At 42.9% G+C, this 24,625-nt stretch overlaps 1 protein-coding gene across 1 annotated transcript in view; it reads left to right on the top strand.

Moving 5' to 3' along the window:
• The window catches only part of SNCA (synuclein alpha), a 145,080-nt gene that overhangs the window by 19,110 nt on the left and 101,345 nt on the right, over positions 1–24,625 (top strand). Inside the window, exon 3 of the mRNA XM_082243527.1 lies at positions 102–247. Within this exon, the coding sequence (XP_082099653.1) occupies positions 102–247 (146 nt within the window). The remainder of the gene's footprint in view (positions 1–101; positions 248–24,625) is intronic.

Raw genomic sequence — 24,625 nt, 5'->3', positions numbered from 1 at the left:
TATTGCCTTATTGATTAAGCTTCATACTGTGCTGATAGTACATTTTATATTGGTCATTTTAAGGTCAAAATGCTTGAACTCGAATTTTTTATTATTACCAGTGGCTGAGAAAACCAAAGAACAAGTTTCTCATGTGGGTGGAGCAGTAGTTACAGGAGTGACTGCAGTAGCACACAAAACAGTGGAGGGTGCTGGAAACATTGCTGCTGCAACAGGACTGATGAAGAAGGATCAGTTGGGTAAACAGGTATGTACAGTCTGGGACTTTAAGTCATGTATGTTAACCATTTAAAGACCAATCCTATTTTTGACATATGTTGCTTACAAGTTAAAATCAGTATTCTTTGCTAGAAAATTACTTAGAATCCCAAAACATTATATATATATATATATATATATATATATATATATATATATATATATATATATATATATATATATATATATATAATTTTTTTTTTTTTTTTTTTTTTTTTTTTAGTAAAGACTCTGGAGAATAAAATGGCGGTCGTTGCAATATTTTTTGTCATTTGCTCAGCGGTCTTTCAAACGCAATTTTTGGGGAAAAAATACACTTCACTGAATTAAAAAAAAAAAAAACGAAACAGTAAAGTTAGCCCAATTTATTTCTACATTGTGAAAGATGATGTCATGCCGAGTAAATAGATACCCAACATGTTACGGTTTAAAATTGCGCGCACTCATGGAATGGCAATAAACTACGGTGCTTAACCACTTGCCGACCGCTTACATTGAGCGTACTGCGGCAAAGTAGCTCGATTCCGTCCAGCAACGTAGACCTACGTGGCTGTACTCCTCCCCTTCTGGGCAGCGGACGCACGCCGCCGGAGGCTCGCTCCCGCTGTATTCAGACACAGCAGGAGTCGAGCCAGGGGAGGAGATGCGGTGATCACCGCCGCTCTTCCCCAATCATCGGGGATCGAGTGAGGAAATCCGCCCGCTTGTGTAAACAAAGCGGGCGGATCTCTATGTGACAGGCAGGGACAGATTACAGGATTCAGCATAACTGAACCTGCGATCTGTGTCTGTGTCACACAATCCCCTCCCCCCACACAGGTCAGTAAGCACCAGGCATACATTTAACCCCTTGATCACCAATAAATTTAACCCCTTCCCTGCCAGTGTCATTTTTACAGTAACAGTGCATATGTATAGCACTGATTACTGTAGTAATGTCACTGGTCCCCCCAAAAGTGTCAAAAATGTCAAGCAAGGGTCCGATCTGTCCGTCGCAATGTCACAGTCCCGCTAAAAAAAAAAATCGCAGATCGCCGCCATTACTAGTTAAAAACAATAAAAATGACATAAATCTTTCCCGTAGTTAGTAGCTGCGATAACTTTTGCGCAAACCAATCAAAATACGCTTACTGCGATTTTTTTTTACCAAAAATATGTAGCAGAAAACAAATTGGCCTAAAATGTTAAAAAATTTTGATTTTTACATTTTTTTGGCGGAATTTCATATAAAAAAATTTGAAAAATATTGTTATTTTTTCAAAATTGTCGCTCTTTTTTTGTTTATAGCGCAAAAAGTAAACATTGCACAGGTGATCAAATACCACCAAAAGAAAGCTCTATTTGCGGGGAAAAATTTAATTTGGGTACATCGTCGCACGACCGTGCAACTGTCCGTTAAAGTAACGCAGTGCCAAATCGCAAAATATGGCCTGGTCAGGAATGAGGTAAAATCTTCCGGTCTTAAAGCGGTTAAAAATACGCTCATTGAGAATTTTTTTGTCAAAGACATGTAGCTAAATACATTTTGGCCTAAATATATGACAAAAATTGAATATATTGGATATTTTTTACCTGTCAAAGTAGAAAAATATTGTTATTTTTTCAAAATTGTCGCTCTTTTTTTATTAATATCGCAAAAAATTAAAAACGCAGAGGTGATCAAATACCACCAAAAGAAAGCTCAGTTTGTGGGAAAAAAGGACATAAATTTAGTTTGGGTACGGCGTTGCATGACCGCGCAATTGTCAGTTAAAGTTGCACAGTGCCAAGTTGCAAAAAGTGGCCTGGATGTAAAGCAGGAAAATCCTCCGGTGGTAAAGTGGTTAAAAATCTCCATAGGCGAAGCTTTAAACATGTTTAATAATTACCAGTTTAGAGTTACAGAGGAGGTCTTTTGCTAGAATTAGAGCCGGTTCACACTGGGGCGACCTGTCAGGCGACCTGACAAGTCGCCGTGGGTCGCCCGCCATTGATTAGCACAGGACCCGTTCTAATAGGAGCGACACAAGTCGCTCCGACTTAGAAAAAGGGTCCTGTACTACTTTGGGGCGACCTGGAGCGACCTGCATTGACTTCAATGATATGAAGTCCGTGCATGTCTCTCCGTGCACCGCGACTTCACAGGTCGCCCTGGCAAGTCGGGTCGCCTGTATGTGAAGCGGCTCTTATTGCTCTCGCTCTGACAATCGTGGCGATACCTCAAATGTGAGATTTGAACACTGTGAACATTTGCGGACCTGACTTGTATGCATTTTCTTTGGTGCGCAAGCTCACGGAGACAGGGGCTCTTTAACATTTTTATTTTTTTTCCTTTTGTTTTTATTTTTTATTTTTAACACTGTTTTTAAAAAAAAAAAAAAAATCTGATCACTTTTATTGCTGTCACAAGGAATGTAAACATCCCTTGTGACAGTAATGGGTAGGTACTCTTTATGGAGGGATCTGGGGGTCTAAAGGAATTTTATACTTTATACTTTTGAATACTGACAATTTTTTTAAATTGGCGCCGTTGGCAGCCAAGTAAACCGGAAGTGATGTTGTGACGTCGCTTCTGGGTTTCGAGTTACCCGGGCTCTTCGGGACCGGTGGGACGGGAGAGCCAGAGAGAGTGGTGGAAGGCAGCAGGGAAAGGGGGGGGGGGGGGTGGCTCCTCCTGCTCGCTGGGATAACCGGCAAGAGGCTTCTGAGCCACATTGGTTGTTATCCCCAGAAAGCCGACCGCTGGCTCTAAAAAAAACAGTACCGAGGTGATGCCTGCAGCTGTAGGCATCACCCCAGTACAACCACTTCTTTAAGCCAACGTATAGGTACATCAGTTTGCGGGAAGTGGTTAATCTTCTTGACATTAAAGATGGTAAATTATATTTTTATCGGTGACCTGTTAACCCCCAACCCTACACTAAAAATAAACCGCTAATGTATTTGTTGTTAGCTTAACTTTATTTATTAAATGTAAACTTCAGTTTTGTTGAGAAAAAAAAAAACTCGTCTAGATTACCAATATATTACAAGGATAACCACACAAACGTTTTCAAAGAACAGTTATCAGCTAGCCAGCAAAAAAAAAAGAAAAAAGAAAATTACACTGTATAATCATGATTTGCATTTAAACAGACACAACATTTTCAAATATATGTGGAAACTGCACTGCCTTGTCAAGGCCTCTCTGTGAAGTGTGATTCTAGGTCTCATCTTTGAGAATCTCCATATTGAAGCATACAATAAATAACAATGGAAACATTAAAGTGATAATAAAGCCTCATTTTTTTCTTTCTTTAAAAATTCCCAAACACGTCATACTTACCTGCTCTGTGCAGTGGCTTTTCACAGAGCAGCCTGGATCCTCCTCTTCACAGGTTCCTTGCCATCGCTCGATGCCCCTCCCTCCTGCTCAGTGCACCCACAGCAAGAATTCAGACACGAAGCAGCTGTTCAGCCCACCCCCTCTCTCTCCTCATTGGCTAACTGACTTTGATTGACAGCAGTAGGAGTCAATGGTGCTTCTGCTGTGTCTAAGCCAATCAAGAGGGAGAGTCCCAGACAGCCAAAGCACTCGTTCACATCGCTGGATCCATGTGGGGCTCTGGTAAGTGTAACGGGGCTAAGGGGGGCTGCTGCGCACTGAAGGATTTTTTTATCTTAATGCATGGAATGCATTAAGATAAAAAAAGAAAAAAATTCTGCCTTTATAACCACTTTAAAGCATAACTTCACTTTTCTTGAGAAAAAAATTCTCCTTTGGGTGATCTATGTACAAGGATTATTACAACCTTTGTTGCAAATTCCTACCTTTTGTTATTCTGAAAAAATCCCTGTTTGTTCCTCTGTGCTGAGTGGGTCTAATGGGAGTAGCTTCATAATTATTAATCAGTTGTAAACCTGCAGAGCACTAATGAGTAGTGTTGAGCGAACACGGACTGTATTATTCGTGTTCGTACCGAATAATTGGATTTTTTGTACCCGAACACGGACACGGACACTTTACTGTATGTTCGGGTAAAAATCCGTGTTCGGTCGTTTTATTTCCGGGTTTTGCAAGCTTTGGCGCTCTTTTCATGGCGGGCTTTCAACAGCCAATCAACAATCGTTTAACTGGTGTGCCTTAAGCCATCCCAGCCATGCCTGCAAATGTCTCAGTAGCTGTGATTGGCCGTCTGAAGCATGTGACCAAGTCTTTATAAGTTCGAGGCAGCCGCAGCGGCGTCATTATGCTGCTTAGATTCAGGGACAGAGCACACATCAACGTGCTGGCTGCTGATTAGGGAAAGATAGGCAGGAAAAAACCATTTGTGTCCGGATAGAATTGAGGGACAGGTCGGAGTGTTTAGGCAGGGCGAGTTGTAGGCATTTTAGGGATAGAGTCTGCTGAATTATAGGGTCAGTGTCTTCTACAAACTACAATCGATATTGCTGTGTGGGGGGTGGGGTGAATCTGCACTCAATCCTGATCTACGATCTCTTCTCAATCCTGTTAGGGACAGAGTCTGCTGAATTTTAGGGAAACTGTGTTCTACAAACTACAATCGATATTGCTGTGTGGTGTGGGATTGGAGATAGGCAGGTGTCAGTGATCCACATCCATTTTTCTGTGTGTGAGCTGCAGTGAACACAATCTTTTTGGGCTGCAGTGAACACAATCTTTTTGGGCTGCAGTGAACACAATCTTTTTGGGCTGCAGTGAACACAATCTTTTTGGGCTGCAGTGAACACAATCTTTTTGGGGTGCAGTGAACAAAATCTTTTTGGGGTGCAGTGAACACAATCCTTTTTGGTGTGCAGTGAACACAATCTTTGTGGGGTGCAGTGAACAAAATCCTTTGTGGGGTGCAGTGAACACAATCTTTTTGGGGTGCAGTGAACAAAATCCTTTTTGGGGTGCAGTGAACAACATCCTTTTTGGGGTGCAGTGAACACAATCTTTTTGGGGTGCAGTGAACAAAATCCTTTGTGGGGTGCAGTGAACACAATCTTTTTGGGGTGCAGTGAACACAATCTTTTTGGGGTGGAGTGAACAACATCCTTTTTGGGGTGCAGTGAACAAAATCCTTTTTGGGGTGCAGTGAACAAAATCATTTTTGGGGTGCAGTGAACACAATCTTTTTGGGGTGCAGTGAACACAATCTTTGTGGGGTGCAGTGAACACAATCTTTGTGGGGTGCAGTGAACACAATCTTTTTGGGGTGGAGTGAACAACATCCTTTTTGGGGTGCAGTGAACAACATCCTTTTTGGGGTGCAGTGAACACAATCTTTTTGGGGTGCAGTGAACACAATCTTTGTGGGGTACAGTGAACAGAATCTTTGTGGGGTGCAGTGAACACAATCTTTGGGGGGTACAGTGAACACAATCTTTGTGAGGTGCAGTGAACACAATCTTTGTGGGGTGCAGTGAACACAATCATTGTGGGGTGCAGTGAACTCAATCTTTGTGGGGTACAGTGAACACAATCTCATACTTCTGAAGGTTTGAGGGTGCTGCCTGTTCCATACTCCCCCTACTCCTCATCTAGCCTTTTAGGGGTACAAACAATAGTAATTGGGGCCTAGTGTGGTTGTGTACGTGTGATATACATACACTTTTTTGTGATCATATTTTCTATTCCGCTATTTAATCAAAAACCTTTGGGGATCAGTTAAATTGGGGGATAGTCTGTGTTTGTACGTGTGAGAGAGATCCACCTTTCCAAGTTGTTGGGGTTCATCTCATACTTCTGAAGGTTTGAGGGTGCTGCCTGTTCCATACTCCCCCTACTCCTAGCCTTTTAGGGGTACAAACAATAGTAATTGGGGCCTAGTGTGGTTGTGTACGTGTGATATACATACACTTTTTTGGGATCATATTTTCTATTCCGCTATTTAATCAAAAACCTTTGGGGATCAGTTAAATTGGGGGATAGTCTGTGTTGGTACGTGTGAGAGAGATCCACCTTTCCAAGTTGTTGGGGTTCATCTCATACTTCTGAAGGTTTGAGGGTGCTGCCTGTTCCATACTCCCCCTACTCCTAGCCTTTTAGGGGTACAAACAATAGTAATTGGGGCCTAGTGTGGTTGTGTACGTGTGATATACATACACTTTTTTGGGATCATATTTTCTATTCCGCTATTTAATCAAAAACCTTTGGGGATCAGTTAAATTGGGGGATAGTCTGTGTTGGTACGTGTGAGAGAGATCCACCTTTCCAAGTTGTTGGGGTTCATCTCATACTTCTGAAGGTTTGAGGGTGCTGCCTGTTCCATACTCCCCCTACTCCTAGCCTTTTAGGGGTACAAACAATAGTAATTGGGGCCTAGTGTGGTTGTGTACGTGTGATATACATACACTTTTTTGGGATCATATTTTCTATTCCGCTATTTAATCAAAAACCTTTGGGGATCAGTTAAATTGGGGGATAGTCTGTGTTGGTACGTGTGAGAGAGATCCACCTTTCCAAGTTGTTGGGGTTCATCTCATACTTCTGAAGGTTTGAGGGTGCTGCCTGTTCCATACTCCCCCCTACTCCTAGCCTTTTAGGGGTACAAACAATAGTAATTGGGGCCTAGTGTGGTTGTGTACGTGTGATATACATACACTTTTTTGGGATCATATTTTCTATTCCGCTATTTAATCAAAAACCTTTGGGGATCAGTTAAATTGGGGGATAGTCTGTGTTGGTACGTGTGAGAGAGATCCACCTTTCCAAGTTGTTGGGGTTCATCTCATACTTCTGAAGGTTTGAGGGTGCTGCCTGTTCCATACTCCCCCTACTCCTAGCCTTTTAGGGGTACAAACAATAGTAATTGGGGCCTAGTGTGGTTGTGTACGTGTGATATACATACACTTTTTTGGGATCATATTTTCTATTCCGCTATTTAATCAAAAACCTTTGGGGATCAGTTAAATTGGGGGATAGTCTGTGTTGGTACGTGTGAGAGAGATCCACCTTTCCAAGTTGTTGGGGTTCATCTCATACTTCTGAAGGTTTGAGGGTGCTGCCTGTTCCATACTCCCCCTACTCCTAGCCTTTTAGGGGTACAAACAATAGTAATTGGGGCCTAGTGTGGTTGTGTACGTGTGATATACATACACTTTTTTGGGATCATATTTTCTATTCCGCTATTTAATCAAAAACCTTTGGGGATCAGTTAAATTGGGGGATAGTCTGTGTTGGTACGTGTGAGAGAGATCCACCTTTCCAAGTTGTTGGGGTTCATCTCATACTTCTGAAGGTTTGAGGGTGCTGCCTGTTCCATACTCCCCCCTACTCCTAGCCTTTTAGGGGTACAAACAATAGTAATTGGGGCCTAGTGTGGTTGTGTACGTGTGATATACATACACTTTTTTGGGATCATATTTTCTATTCCGCTATTTAATCAAAAACCTTTGGGGATCAGTTAAATTGGGGGATAGTCTGTGTTGGTACGTGTGAGAGAGATCCACCTTTCCAAGTTGTTGGGGTTCATCTCATACTTCTGAAGGTTTGAGGGTGCTGCCTGTTCCATACTCCCCCCTACTCCTAGCCTTTTAGGGGTACAAACAATAGTAATTGGGGCCTAGTGTGGTTGTGTACGTGTGATATACATACACTTTTTTGGGATCATATTTTCTATTCCGCTATTTAATCAAAAACCTTTGGGGATCAGTTAAATTGGGGGATAGTCTGTGTTGGTACGTGTGAGAGAGATCCACCTTTCCAAGTTGTTGGGGTTCATCTCATACTTCTGAAGGTTTGAGGGTGCTGCCTGTTCCATACTCCCCCTACTCCTAGCCTTTTAGGGGTACAAACAATAGTAATTGGGGCCTAGTGTGGTTGTGTACGTGTGATATACATACACTTTTTTGGGATCATATTTTCTATTCCGCTATTTAATCAAAAACCTTTGGGGATCAGTTAAATTGGGGGATAGTCTGTGTTGGTACGTGTGAGAGAGATCCACCTTTCCAAGTTGTTGGGGTTCATCTCATACTTCTGAAGGTTTGAGGGTGCTGCCTGTTCCATACTCCCCCTACTCCTAGCCTTTTAGGGGTACAAACAATAGTAATTGGGGCCTAGTGTGGTTGTGTACGTGTGATATACATACACTTTTTTGGGATCATATTTTCTATTCCGCTATTTAATCAAAAACCTTTGGGGATCAGTTAAATTGGGGGATAGTCTGTGTTGGTACGTGTGAGAGAGATCCACCTTTCCAAGTTGTTGGGGTTCATCTCATACTTCTGAAGGTTTGAGGGTGCTGCCTGTTCCATACTCCCCCTACTCCTCATCTAGCCTTTTAGGGGTACAAACAATAGTAATTGGGGCCTAGTGTGGTTGTGTACGTGTGATATACATACACTTTTTTTGGATCATATTTTCTATTCCGCTATTTAATCAAAAACCTTTGGGGATCAGTTAAATTGGGGGATAGTCTGTGTTGGTACGTGTGAGAGAGATCCACCTTTCCAAGTTGTTGGGGTTCATCTCATACTTCTGAAGGTTTGAGGGTGCTGCCTGTTCCATACCCCCCCTACTCCTCATCTAGCCTTTTAGGGGTACAAACAATAGTAATTGGGGCCTAGTGTGGTTGTGTACGTGCGAGATACATACACTTTTTTTGATCATATTTCCTATTCCGCTATTCAATAAAAACCTTTGAGGATCAATTGAATTGCGGGATAGTCTGTGTCGGTACGTGTGAGAGAGATCCACCTTTCCAAGTTGTTGGGGTTCATCTCATACTTCTGAAGGTTTGAGGGTGCTGCCTGTTCCATACTCCCCCTACTCCTCATCTAGCCTTTTAGGGGTACAAACAATAGTAATTGGGGCCCAGTGTGGTTGTGTACGTGTGATATACATACACTTTTTTGGGATCATATTTTCTATTCCGCTATTTAATCAAAAACCTTTGGGGATCAGTTAAATTGGGGGATAGTCTGTGTCGGTACGTGTGAGAGAGATCCACCTTTCCAAGTTGTTGGGGTTCATCTCATACTTCTGAAGGTTTGAGGGTGCTGCCTGTTCCATACCCCCCCTACTCCTCATCTAGCCTTTTAGGGGTACAAACAATAGTAATTGGGGCCTAGTGTGGTTGTGTACGTGCGAGATACATACACTTTTTTTGATCATATTTCCTATTCCGCTATTCAATAAAAACCTTTGAGGATCAATTGAATTGCGGGATAGTCTGTGTCGGTACGTGTGAGAGAGATCCACCTTTCCAAGTTGTTGGGGTTCATCTCATACTTCTGAAGGTTTGAGGGTGCTGCCTGTTCCATACTCCCCCTACTCCTCATCTAGCCTTTTAGGGGTACAAACAATAGTAATTGGGGCCCAGTGTGGTTGTGTACGTGTGATATACATACACTTTTTTTGGATCATATTTTCTATTCCGCTATTTAATTTAACTGGGCCTCCATGCGAGACCTGTGTGCCTTGTTGCGCTGTTTTGAGTACTCCACCAACATGGCCAGTGGCAATGACGCCGTTCTCAGCTTAACTATCCCACTTCTATGCCTCCTTGAAAAAACAATTCGGGCGATGATGGAAGAGGATGTGGCACAGGATGAGGAGGAGGAGGAGGATGAAGAGGTAACATTTCCAAGGCTTTCAGGGCAGTCATTCGCAAGGGGCTCCGAGGGTGGGTTCCTGCACACGCAAACGCCAGGGACGCAATTGTCCAGCAGGGGCACAGTTCTGGAGGATGAGGAGGATGAGGAGGAGGAGGAGCTGGAGGAGGAGATGAAACCATGTTCACAGCAGGGTGGCACCCAGGCCAGCTCATGGCCATCACTGGTGCGTGGCTGGGGGGATACAGAGGACACGGACGATACACCTCCCACAGAGGACAGCCTTTCGTTGCCTCTGGGCAGCCTGGCACACATGAGCGATTACATGCTGCAGTGTCTCCACAACGACCGCCGAGTTGCCCACATTCTAACTTGTGCTGATTACTGGGTGGCCACGCTGCTGGATCCCCGTTACAAGGACAACGTACCGTCCTTAATTCACTCACTGGAGCGCGATCGCAAGATGCGCGAGTACAAGCGCACGCTGGTAGACGCCATGCTGCTGGCATTCCCATCTGACAGCGGGGCCACAGTGGAAGCACAAGGCAGAGGAGGAGGAGGAGGAGGTCGCCAACGCAACCAGGGCACCGCCAGCACCTCAGAAGGCAGGGTTAGCATGGCCGAAATGTGGAAAAGCTTTGTCAGCACGCCACAACAAACAGCAGCACCAGCAGCTCAGATGGAACGTCTTAGCAGGAGGCAGCATTTTACCAACATGGTGGAGCAGTATGTGTGCACACGCCTACATGTAGTGAATGACGGGTCTGCCCCCTTCAACTTCTGGGTCTCCAAATTGGGCACATGGCTTGAACTTGCCCTTTACGCCTTGGAGGTGCTGGCGTGCCCTGCAGCCAGTGTATTATCTGAACGGGTATTTAGCACGGCTGGGGGCGTTATAACAGACAAGCGCAGCCGCCTGTCCAGAGACAATGTGGACAAGCTCACGTTCATTAAAATGAACCAGGCATGGATCCCACGGGACTTTTCCGTACCTTATGCAGAATAGCAATGGATACCGACCTTACCCACCCATTGTTCCATTTTTGCTCTTTCTCACTCTTTTGGGGTGTACCCTCATTTAAAATTTTTGAAAAGAAGCAGTGTTGGCTACCTCGTCCTCCTCCTCAGGGCCAGATTAATGTAGGGGCTATTGGAGCTGCAGCTCCAGGCCCCTACCTTTTATATAGGCCCCGGGTTGGCCATATTCACTGTTACCGCTCTTCTGTCACTTGTAAACACAGAAGTCTGGCTTCTATGCTCGCTTCCCCAGGCAGCACCCTCAGAACCTCCCCACACAGCGTGAAGGCCGGACAAGGAGGGACAGTTGGCGATGCATGGATGTGTTTATGGGCTTCAGAGACAGCATCCCATGTTGAATTAGGCATGCATGGCTGCACCCTTCCTCCTCTGGGTGCATGGCAAGGCACGGCCCTTAAGGCCCTTCAAAATCCTCAGCACCAAGCCCATGATGCTGTTAATCCGGCCCTGGTCCTCCTCCACCGCCGCTTCCACCTACACCGCCCATAGGTGTGCGCAGCCTATTGCATTAAGGTGTGCACCCCAAAGTTGAAATACACATGCATGTGTTTGCCAGCAGGGAGAGTAATGTATCGGGGCCATGTACCTGTAGGCAAGGAGAAATAGAGCAGAGCAGGTCCCAGGGAGATCTTTCCCATCTCCTCACTGGCAATGCTATGTGCCCTAGGTGATTAGGGTGTGCCCAGGCACACCCAGCACACCCTGTGCGCACGCCTATGTCACCGCCACATCCACCACCACCTCAACCTCCCTCCTACTCCATATGGGCCTCGTCCTTCAGAGATGAAGAAGAACATTGTTTTATTTTTCTGTTTTTTTTTTGTTGTTTTAAGTTATTTCCCTATCCACATTTGTTTGCAGAACACTTGCCATGCTCTTAATTACGTTTTGCTGCCATTTGCAGCACTCTAGCCCTTTCCTTTGGTGTTTTAGAGCCATTTTAGTGCCTTAAAGTTCGGGTCCCCATTGACTTCAATGGGGTTCGGTGTCCGGGAAAAGTTCGGTAAAAGTCCGGGACACGGACCCGGACTTTTTTTTAAAGTTCGGCCGAACCCGTCGAACACGGACATCTAGGTGTTCGCTCAACCCTACTAATGAGGAAATCTGCTGGGCCTGCATCCCTTTAGACGTGTTCCTATTGGGAGTATCTCACCAAAAATGATATTTTTGTTGCAGGGAATGCATGAAATCTGACTTGTATCTTAGTGCAGACTTCTGGGAAAATCGATAAACCAATCACACAAACAGGAAATTAGGTTTCTGCAGGGTGTTCAGTACACATTCTGTGCACAGAACACCTTCAGGTAGCGCATTGCATTGCATTTACAGAAAATTACAGCAGCTGCAGATTAAAAAAGAAAGGTCATTTTTAAAAACACTCGATGGCAATATGACTTGTATTGCAATTGTATACGCTATATTATTTTTTCTTTATTTGCTATTTTTTTTACCCACAAAAGAGGAGTTACCCTTTAAGAGCAGGTATATTACAATGATGTTTTCAAGATTTGTAATACTAGTGATTAATACAGTATAGGCCATGCAAGAGCTTACTGAAATTAATATTTACAGAAAGACATTTGAAAATGGGAGAATACTTATTAAAAAAAAAAAAAAGTATTTTACACCTTGAGAAAAATATTTTTGCATCACTGCATTATTAAGCTTCAATAAAAAGCGATTAACAAAGTAAAAATGTCAATAAATAGGCAGATTTCACAATTTGTAATAAAATGATACTATTTTTTAGGTTCTAAAAAACATACAGATCGTTTAAATCTCTTAGTGGTTGCTAGGATCCTGACAGACCTGCAGACCTGAGGTACCTGAGGGCATAATGGTGCTTCGTGATGTGAAGATGGATAATTCTGGATTGTGACAAAGAAGTAAAAAAGGCACAATATTGTAAACCAAGAAAAAGAACAGCTTTATATGCTGTATGCTGATTAGATAAATAGACAAAAGTTTGTAGACCTCTTCTCATCACACCCATCCATAAAGTACATGGACACGCCTCCAAATTACAGAGTTTAGGTGTTTCATTTAAGAGTACTGTTAATACTATAGAATACAAATGCATTTTAGAAAATTGTGCACCTGCAAACTTGTGGCAACAGTTTGGAAAATGCCCTTTTCTGTGTGCCGCATACCCATGTCCTGTTCACAATGGATTGGATTGCTAAATGAAGAAACGTAGGTGTCCTGCAGAATGCCCTGATCTCAAACCAACTGAACACCTCTGGGAGTAATGGGAGCACCATTTGAGGGCCAAGTCTTCTTTCTTATTATTAACTGACCTCACAAATGCTGTTTTTGCTGAGCTGACACACATTTCCACAGATACATTGAAAAATATTGCGGAAAGCCTTATCAGAAGAGTGGAGGCTGTTACAGAAACAAAAAGAGAGGAGATGCATTATATAGTCCATAAATTCATGTTTTGTCGGTGTGATGGCCAAGTGACCACAAACTTTAGGCCAAATAGTGCAGAAAGGTACTAGGACATAAGTCCATGAGTTAAGAAGATGCTCAGAACCCAATATGAAAATAGCCCCTGGTATGTATACTTTGGCCCTCTTTTGGGAGTTATGAAAAATAGCCTTCCCCAAACAGGATATTGCACTAAACCTGTAGGTAATTAAGGCAACCAGAATTTTTGCTAAGTGGAAGTAGGCTAGATAATAAACTTGGCAGTGCCTCCACCCAAAACAGGACCTTTGTGAAGGGTACTCCCTTCTTGGGAAATTAACCAGTAATCTCTTCAAAGTAATTGCTAGCAGAAGAGCTACTGCAATCAGCATATAACATTAATTATAAGCATATAGAAGCACACCAGTACAATATTAAGACAAGCTTTATAGAGGAAAAAATTAATAGTCGTCCATACATTCAATGTACAATCAGGTATTATCGGCAAATGGCCACTAGTACTGGTGGAATATTGCGTCGTCCGTCTTTGTGTTGGAGACCTGAAGAAAGGATCAGTGGTCATGGGGGATAACTCAACTGTTGTTCAACTGTTGTTCGATCAGCTTGGAACATAGCTTCTCCCTGGCAGGAACCCTGGTGTGGGACTGGAACTCAGAGTAAGCCTATCTACTCTACTCTTTAGTTACTTACTAGTAGTTTAAAAAAAAAACAAGTGGGTTATATAAACTCTAGTGCAAAAAACAGGTTCACTAACTAATATACAGCAAGATGATCACTACTTACATACAGTAGCACAGACCTAGCTATCTGGCATGTGCCTGTGAAATAATATTAAGGACAGGGCAGAGATATATTGTCTGTCACAAGGATTTAGCAGCAGACCCCTACAATAAACTGGTCGTTTCTCTAAAAATGAAGATTGCTGAGATCCCCTAAAGTTGGAAACTGAAAATTATGTAAAGATTTGTAAATATAGAAAAGTTTAGAACTCAATCAAATTTAACATTAACGCCTTGACGCCGGCCATACGCAAATATGCGGTTTTTCGGCGTCTGGTCCTTAGCGCCAAGGGGCCGCATATTTGTGGGAATTGCTGCCAATACACTTGTGCCAAAATGTGCCACTCCCGACACAGTTACTGTCGCCTAACTGAAAGCTTTTGGATCACGTGACAGCCAATCACTTTGCTTCTGTTGGTTGGTGAGTGTACGCCTTTGTCTTATAATAAAGGTGTTTTTAAGCGTATTACAATATGGGCACATTCTCTTTAATATTTCCCCCATGCACGAGGATGGTTACCTGCCTGGAGATTTAAGGTGGATTGTTTCTACCTATCATCCTATGTGGAGTACGGTCGACTAAGGATTGTTGCTGTTTGGCTTACTGAATTGTGGATGTTCCCAGTATTTTTTCCAGGAGAGCGGGGTGTAGTGGTTCCATAACCACTTACTGCTGTTTTGATCTCCACCTGTTGGTAAGAGTCAGTGTGTGGTGGATGGTCTGTGTCCCTTTTCTGCTGTACCAAGCACTTGGGCGCAGAGTCCATAATCCTGAACTTATTTGCTTAACCACCATTTCTATGGGACTTTGATGAACATTATTACTTTTATCCTATCTACTAGCGCTGCTCGTGTGTGTATCAGCCAATCACGGTGGTCAAGTGAAATTAAGCCGCCCACGCCCCACCTCCCGGCATCATAAACCTCTTAAAGGGCCTGGAGGCACTGGTGCTAAGAGGTTAAAGGGTAGCTACACTTTTGTCAAAAACATAATTTTCTAAAACTGAGAATTTCAAACACTTTAACTTTTTGTTAATGGAATTTGCTCACAGCTCTTCCCACATTTTTTTCTCTCATTACAAAACTGTGACTGATTGAGTGACTATAACTGGTATAGCCTTCCACTCAGCTGGCATATCCTCCAAACTAAGGGTTTGTGAGTAAAAAGCATATAATTTGAGAGAAAACTCACAATATATTCAGTTCTGCCAGCGGTTCAATCATCAGTGCAAATAGGATAGAGGACATTCTTATTTAGTTCCACTGTAAGTACATAAATTCAGACAGCTTAGGGCACAATACATGAGAGTTTGAGATACTTAGAGAAGTTAAATTGAAAAATTTGCAGGACCTGTGCCATTTCAGTAAAGTGATAAGACCAGAAAAAAGTATCAGTAGCATCCTAAGGCTAGTTGTATACATCAAGAAAGGAATAAAGTGGTACTAAAGTCTCTTTTGTTTAAGCACCAACATGTCAGTATTTATTAGCTTAGTACAAAAAAAAAAAAAAAAAAAAGTTTATCCAAACACTTCATGAAAAGTCACTTACAGTATTTGCCGTTATTCTCCTGTATCCTTTGACTTCCTGTACCTATTTTCCTGTAGGAGAGTATGCACTAATACAGCTTTTTTCAACCAGTGTGCCTTGAGGTTTCTTTAGGGGTGCCTTGGCAAAGTGCCTAAAAATTTTATACAAGCCAGTGGGTGGGTCAAGCCTGCCTTTTATTTACACAAAGCCACAGGTTTTCATTATGCATCATTACGACCTTCTAGCCACTTGCATTTTTAACAATCAATGAAGTCATCAGTTGATGAGGATGAGGAGGATGTCGGTCACCTACACAGCATCCTTGTGTGACACTTCCTTGCCCCTCTTCGTCAGCACTGGGGTTGCATTAGCTGAGTGAAGGATACAAACTGAGAGAGAAGAGAAACATTGGAATAATAGTCAGTATCAATGTGCAAAAGTGTATTTGGAAGAATAAATCACCTCTAACGTTGGGTGTCCAATGAGTGTGTAGATGTTGCTGCATTATGTGTAAAACTACTGTATTAGAATAGTGTTTTACATCTTAGAATGGAGTGCCTCAAGATTGTCCTTAACTTTAAAGGGTGTCTTGACTGAAAAAAGGTTGTCTTAACACTGCACTAATAACATAAATACCATTTATCAGATTCAATTAATTGGAAATTTGTGTCCCTTCATGCCCAGTGCCAGTGCATGTGCATGTCCTTTAATTCAGAAAGTGTTGCTGATCTGAGGACCCTGATTGCACTAACATAAAGTACTTTGTTAAATATAAATAAAGATGTTGATGTAACAGAGCTGCATAGGGACTGCTTTCAAATATTTCCCTGGGAAGAGAAGCAGGACCTTGCAAGGAAATAGAGCCATAGTAAAACTGGAAAGTTGGTAGTGGCTAGTAATGTCAGGATAGGATAGAACTGGAGGAAAGGCAATGTTAAATATATGAAAAAGAGTAATACTGAGTGATTGTTGAAAAGCTCAAATTGCTTAAAAAAATTGAGAGTTTAATATAACTTAAGTGAAACTTCAGTCCAAGTAAGGATCTCATTGATAGAAGTCATGATCGTAATGAAAACTTGCACTTTTTAAGCCTATGAAGCCAAAAGTCGATAATATCTAAATATTGTTATTTATGAGTTCATTTATGGGCCTGTTGCAGATGGAAAATGTATAGTTATTGGCTAATTACATCAGTGGAGAGGTCCTTCTAAAATTTATGTGACATGGTTACTGTGTTGATCTGTGGAAAAATAGATGCTCGCATTAAGGACTTAGCTCCATGCAGAATGCTGTATGTCTCTGGTCTAAGCTGCTGTGGAAGAAAATAATGCACTAGGGGCCTTACTCATCTTAAAACCTGTAAACCCTTTTTTAGGTATATGAAGGAGCAATTTTTTTGTTCAAAGAACAAGCAGAATAGAAATTCCCATCTATTGCATCAGGGATCTGAGTTAAGTTCCCCAACCAAATACATTTCTCTTCAAGGTCAGCGCTGCAGGATCAGCAAGGATGTGAACAACTGTTCGGTCCCTCTCCTCTTCCTCATTCTCTCACTCAGGCCACACCGTATAATAGAAAGTGGGGAAATACATAACTCAGTAGAGTGTTGGAGTCTGGAGATCTTATGGAAGTTATCAATGTGCTGTAGGCAAATTAATTGAAAACTGAGCAAAATCTCAGTTGGCTGGTGGAGAGGTTGGAGAGGTTGACCAGGAGTTCAAGACTGGATTGGGAAAGGGCATGGATGGTGAGTGTTAGAAAGCCCTAGTGGGAACTTAGGTATACTGAAGATGGGAGTTGGAGGTCCTACATATGATGATAAGGTAAACAAAAAGTAAATTTTTCTGAACATATTACGTTACTCTCGTATTAGGGTGCAACATGTACCATGTTCAGCAACCTACCCCTGCACCTTTGATCAACCCCTTTCCCCATGACTGCAGGTGGGGATCCTTTCCTCGTTCTGGCTGTCAGATTTCAAAAACAGTGTGGCTGTTCAGGCCTCTGAATAATGGCATGTACAGCCATGCCATTTATTCACAGGAATCTGTGTTTGAATGAACTACAAGTACTGCCTGCCTCATGGCTTGTAGTTCTCAATGAACTGCAAAGGTGCTGGTGAGTGCTCTCATGGTATATAGACTCTTCCTACAAACAGAAAATCTGTACAGAGGTATGGGCAGAAAGCTATGCAGGTTCCTGGGGGGAAAAATGCATATGTTTTTTACCTGCAAAAACTTGTATTTATTATTATTGTTTTTTTGTTTTTTTTGTTTTTTTTTTAAAAGGTGGACTTAGCCTATAGGTGTAGTAATTAAAGTGCCCCAAATATGAGGAAAGGAAGATATCATAATTGAGAGGACATAGAAGTGTGGCCTAGGTTGCTGTTCACCCATGGCAGGGAAGTAAGGGGAATATGTGCAAAACTATTATCCCATGGAGTGTTGGGGTGCTGGCAACAAACCAATATACAACAATATTTTCCTGCTGTCACAGAAGTCAGCAGCTTCACAATGTTGCCCCTGAACAACCGCTGCTAAATAACTGACCCCCCCCCCCCCGCCTCCCACATTCACATCACCACCAGCATTGCTGTTGGATCCTGGCCGCTATTGATGACCATGATTTCATCTCTAGTTGCTTTGTTTACATACAGTGACAAGGAACTTGGGGCACAGGAACTAGCCAAATATAACCAGTTTGTTTGCATTTCACCAAACTGCGAGCAGGCTGATTTTAGGTTGAACTCATGTTCGAACTGTACCCGAAGCTCATCCATGCCTAGTCATGTGTTTCCTCAACCATGGGGTACTTTTACAATGGCTGATTTTCTACCGGCACTGGTCTTGGAGGTGTGTTTGGGGCCGTTATCATGTTGGAATACTGCCCTGCGGCCCAGGCTGCGAAGGGAGGGGTTTGTGCTCTGCTTCAGTATGTCACAGTACATGTTGGCATTCATGGTTCCCTCAATGAACTGCAGCTCCCTAGTGCTGGCAGCACTCATGCAGCCCCAGACCACCACCATGCTTGACTGTAGACAATACACACTTGTCTTTGTACTCCTCACTTGGCTGCCACAGCACACGCTTGACACCATCTGAACCAAATAAGTTTATCTTGGTCTCATCAGACCACAGGACATGGTTCCAGTAATCCAAGTCCTTAGGCTGCTTTTCTTCAGCAAACTGTTTGCAGGCTTTCTCGTGCATCATCTTTAGAAGTGCCTTGCTTTTGGGATGACAGCCATGCAGACCAATTTGATGCAGTATGCGGCGTATGGTCTGAGCACTGACAGGCTGACCCCCCTGCCATTGACGGCTGGTTCTCCATGGGTCGGGGAGGGGGCGGCAGATGGACCTGACATGGACTGACAGGCTGACCCCCCACCCCTATAACCTCTGCAGCAATGCTGGCGGCACTTATACGTCTATTTCCCAAAGACAACCTCTGGATTTGATGCTGATCACGTGCACTCAACTTCTTTGGTCGACCATGGCTAGGCCTGTTCTGAGTGGAACCTGTCCTGTTAAACCACTGTATGGTCTTGGCCACTGTGCTGCAGCTCAGTTTCAGGGTCTTGGAGCTCTTTTTTATAGCCTAGGCCATCTTTATGTAGAGCAACAAATATTTTTTTTAGATTCTCAGAGAGTTCTGCCATGAGGTGCCATGTTGAACTTCCAGTGACCAGTATGAGAGAGTGAGAGCGAAAACACCAAATTTAACAAACCTGCTCCCCATTCACACCTGAGACCTTGTAACACTAACAAGTCACATGACACTGGGAGGGAAAATGGCTAATTGGGCCCAATTTGGACATGTTCAGTTAGGGGTGTACTCTCTTTTGTTGCCAGTGGTTTAGACATTAATGGCTGTGTGTTGAGTTAATTTGAGGGGACAGCAAATTTACACTGTTATACAAGCTGTGCACTCACTACTTTACATTGTAGCAAAGTGTCATTTTTCAGTGTTGTCACATGAAAAGATATAATAAAATATTTACAAAAATGTGAGGGGTGTACTCACTTTTGTGAGATATGATATATATATATATCATAAGTCACTTTTTCATAATCAGATACAAGCTCTGAAGCTGTTTGATTTCACCTAGAAAAAAGAGACTTTGTGCTTTGTATAGCAAGCTCCAGATGTCAAACATTTTTCCAAAGCATAAATCTTCACATATTCGGTACAGCATAGTTATCTGTTAAATTGAAGACATCACTTTCTGGTGCCTCATTATTGAAGCCTGAATCCATTTAAAAGTGACACGGGAAGAGCAAGTGTGTGTCTCTATTTGTTACCAGACATGCATCATTACAGTTTACTGTAGGCAAGTTGTAGTTGTAGATACGCCCACCTGGTTTTCTTAAATCCTAAATAAGAAAAAATGTATTTGAACTTTAAATGAATAATATGACATATTAGCAGTGAAATACAACACTAATGGCGGTGAAATTCCAGTCTTATTGTAACTATTATTTTATAGTTCACATTTTCACTGATGTATTACAATAATTATAAGCGCTCATTCACATCAATGTGCTCAGGTAACATGTGCTTTTCAGCATGCTTTACCCCAAAACATGGTAACACACTCTAAGTGTGTTAGTGCACTGCATTGTAATTTTGTGAATGGGATCCCGATGCACCTTAAAAATGCATATCTATGGCAATGCACCAAAGGATATTACAGTGTTTGATGTCCTCTGTTCATCTGCTCCAATTTTGCATGTGTTGCTTTGCATTTCACATACCGTACCTTGCATCAACAAACAACAATATTTGCATTGCAGTACACAACATTGTGGTGTGCATGGGCCCCAATGGTACTTCACACAGTTGCCAGTGATGGGGTTTGTTTGTCATTTACCAATCAAGACTCCCATCCCAAATGTATCAGTTCTCAAGCATGCAAGGTAGCCAGGTTTAATAAACATTTATTTGATTTTGGGTAGAACAGATGTACTTTAAAGTCCCTCCCTTTCCCCTTAGTGCAGCTCATGTACCCAGCCAGATACCTACCTTCAGCCATGCTGTGGAAACATTCACTGTTCCTGCCCAAACAAAAAAAATACAAAAATCGCCTTTCCTATATCATTAGTGAATTCTAACATAATAGTCCATATACAAAGTGTCCAATTGCTTTCCAATGCTGTTTCTCTGTAAATCAATCAGCGATGTCTCTTTTCAAAGTGCCCTGTGCTCAAAGTGCCAACAAATTGTATACATATGTAGCACCCTACAGGTAGGTGCTAGGTAAATGTATAGTGGGCCTTGTCTGCCTAATAGCAGGGTTGTGATTATCTAGCTAGGGTGTCATGGCTTCCAGATGTGCCTGCTGAGGGGAGAAGTGTCCCCAATGGCTCCTGTGAGAGGCTTCTCATAGGGCAGTGTGGGAAGCCCAATCAGGGGACACATCCCAGCTTGCAACTACCCCAGAAGGCAGATTATGCTGCAAAGGATTCTGGGAGTGGGTAGAAGTATGGAGGGAAGAGGTTCTGGGATCCAGTGTCAGCTAGCTGTAAAAGGGGGTACATAGTCAGTGGACCCTGAAGAGTTCAAGGTTAAAGGGGGCACCTGTAGTTGGGCCCTGAAGTGTACAGAGTGTGTCAGTTAACGTTACAGCCATGCAGGATTCTACATCATACTACCTCAAGCCAGTCAGGGCGGGGGAAAGTATTCAGTGACTTTTACAGTACAACAGTGCCAAAGGTTCTACAATTCTTAGTCCTGGATTTTCTTGACTACCAGTCGAGGATTGAGCACTTAGTTCTACAGAGTGTTCTCAGAGTTAGTGAGCGTTGGCTGGCACCGGCTGGCATCAAGGAAGCGCCAACGGGCATTTTTCAGAAGCAAAGTCCCAAGTGTAATTAGTTGAAGCCCAAAGGAGTATCCCACTCATTCCCTTCTCCCATCCCCTTTAATTCAATAAAAACCACAAACAAAGATGCCGGAGTTGTCGCTGCTTCAGTTCTCACACCCAGGATCGCAGCTCACATGGGCTGGAGAGGTTACCGGTACCGATGGCAGACCCACATCAGGCCATAGGCCTGGAAAACTTGCTACACATATATTCTCTTCTGTGTTTCTTATCCTCCACCCTGCATCACCACCACACTTGAACACTCACCAGATGACCATGACCTCTCTTAAAAGAGTATGGTCAAAATGTGCTTTTCCCCAAAGGGGTTAATATTCCCAGGCAGCAGCTTTTCCACTCCAGGGTAATTATCACCATAAAACCCAGGGTAATTATTGCCATAAATTATCGCCTTTGTATGTGGACTGTTATGTTAGAGTCCACTAATGAGATAGGAAAGGCGGTTTTTATATTTTTTTGTTTGAAATTATTCATTCACAGGAGCATTTTATGTGAATGATGAATTTATATGTTTCACACGGTTGACTAATAGTAGATGATAGCACCAGTATAACACAACTGAGCGTTGTGTTCTGAGGTTTAATAATAAAAGGGACTTACACGCACCTCAAGGTGACAGATTTTCATTAAGACTGCAATAATAATATGTTGTTATACCTAGTATGTGTGTGTTGGCAAACTGTGACAAATTTTAGCAGCTTTCATTTGCTTACTTCTACTAAAATAATACTATATCTAGTAAATTGTTTGTTATTCTGTTGTAGTATGGCCTGCAGCACTCCTGTTTTTGCAGCCACATGGCCCAGGCTGTTGCAAAGGGCCACCCATGATGAGGGAAGCACACTGACACAGGCTGCAGCTATTGCCACCAAAAGCCCCACACTCTTCTTGAGGAGAGAGGAGCTGTGATCGGCTGCAGCCACAGCCTAAGAGGAAACGTGCCACCCCATACCCAGGAGCTGAAGGGGGCTGATGAGGGGATGTAGTCCCCAGGTGTGCATGGATCAGCAATGAAGAGGCTGTGTGGGACTAAAAGTCCCAGGTTCTAGGAGGTACTTGAGGAGAGAGGAGGCAGAAAAAAGTGAGGGATAGTCTCATGTGGGAAGCTTTGCTGCGCTGTGCTACTGTGTGGAGATTGAGCTGTTGTACCTTCCTAGAGACCACTGCTGCCTTAGTGACTGCTCTGCATGCACAGAGGACTATGCCTTAAATCAGAGGGACCCATGAGGCTAATAGTTGAGGACTGTTAACTGCAATTGGTAAGAGACTGTTTTTCCTGCCAGTGTGGGACCTTGCTAAAATGTGTGGTATGCAGATCTGCACTGCTGTGGGACTGTAAGGCTCCGCATTCTGCGAGAGAGAGTGTCCGCATCTGGGACACCTGCTGCTTCACCTGGGTTTGCACTGGCTGCATATAGGACTGCTTCCACCACTCTCAGAGACTGCATAAGTCAGCCTGCTCTTACAGTATATCCAGTGACTCTGTTCCAGATGCCACAGAAGAAGGAGGAGTCTTTGTGACACTCCAGAGTCGTGAGAGGCCTTTGGCCACCATCTGTGTCACATTTCAGCTTACAAGTGCAGTACTACCCCCTTTCTGGGATCCCCAGGGAATTCTGGAATTCTCCTGGGGGTGTTTTTTATTTTTCTATTTGAGATAACAAAACTCTAATTAGTGTACACCAACGTAGACTTTGGCTCCCAACACTGGCCACCAACAGATATTCAGAACTGGCCAGCCAGAGTGATAAAAAGGTACTGTGTCTTTACAGCCCCTGTGTATTTTCTATAGCTAGGGCTAGCCTTGATGGCTACAAGGTCCAAATTTTACCCTTCAAATCAAGTTCTTGGGTACCCATGGTTCACAATTCAGTTATTGCATTTGCAAACTGTGGTATAATTGTAGCTGTTTCTTGCCAATGTTTATGTATTGTTGTTTTTGTCTTACTCTGCAGAGCTTGTTGCCCAAATAAACACCCCTTCTTGCCACCTTAGTGTGTCAAAAATAGCACCATTTTGGAACTCAAACATCAGCGGCTTAATAGGGGTCGAGCGCTACAATGATTCTTTAAAAGCCTAATTGCAGGCAAAAGTTTGTGATAGAGTCTATTTAGAGCCTCTGGTAGTGTTTTACTAGTTCCAGTTGCAGAAATGTCTTCTAATGTTTTGCTGTTGTTGTGTGGAGATGGGATGATGGGTGAATTTGGTCACACAGACTGCAATAAAAATCTGGCAGAGGATCTAGCTTGTTTACAAGTCCTCATTTTATCAAAAACGTGTTTGAAGGGAGCTTTTAGCACAGGACTTAAAGGGTTACTAAAGCCAGGACCCTGCATTCACTATATCTGGTCTCCCACAGTACACAGAACATGGAAATGCATATATTTTAGTAAATAAAACTTCTAAATAGCTTTTCTCATCAGCAGTATTAAGCCCCGTACACACGCACAAATTGTTGGCTGTAAATTGTCGGCCAACGTCCGATCTGCCGATTGTAGGCTTGTTAGTATGATGCTTCCGACAACCAACTGCGAATTTTCGGCCGAAAAAAATATGGTGTGCAGGCTATAAAATTTTTGTTGGCCAACAAAGAACGGCCGATTGTTCCTCAGTCAGTACAGATTTCGGCAGACAAAAATCAGATGAGCAAGACTGGGCATGCTCAGAGAAGAAAAAACACAGGGAAAGTCAACCATCACATGACATCACTTCTGAAGTTGGTTTTTGTTGGCCAACAAAAGTCCAGTGCAAGTCTAGAGCACATTTCAACCAACAAACAACACTGGACAAAAGTTGGCCGATCAGTTGGCCAACAATCTGTGCGTGTGTACGGGGCTTAAGTCTAGTGACTTCTATCAGTATCTGGTTAAAACTTGTAGGAGGAGTTTTTTTATTCTACTCTGACTGTCCTATGAGGCTGCAAGACCCCTGCCCTCTGTTTGGACAATGCTGATTGGCCATTTGTTGATCACCTACACCCTCCCAAGAAAAGAAAAAAAAATCACTATCAATACACACCAAACTGAGTGACTCCAAAGGCTCAGTCTTATCAGGAGATGGATTGGGGACAGTGGAAGAAGGGGAAGATCAGAAAAGTCAGGATGAAACAGGCTATTTACACAATGCAAAGGATTACCCCCTTAGGTTTCACAGTGAGTATAACAAACATGCTTTACTGCATATACAGAC

The sequence above is a fragment of the Pelophylax lessonae genome (genome assembly GCF_965119305.1).
Source record: "Pelophylax lessonae genome assembly, chromosome: 1".
Lineage (NCBI taxonomy): Eukaryota > Metazoa > Chordata > Amphibia > Anura > Ranidae > Pelophylax > Pelophylax lessonae.
Note: the sequence above shows the minus strand (reverse complement) of the source record. Positions and strands in the feature narration are given on the sequence as shown.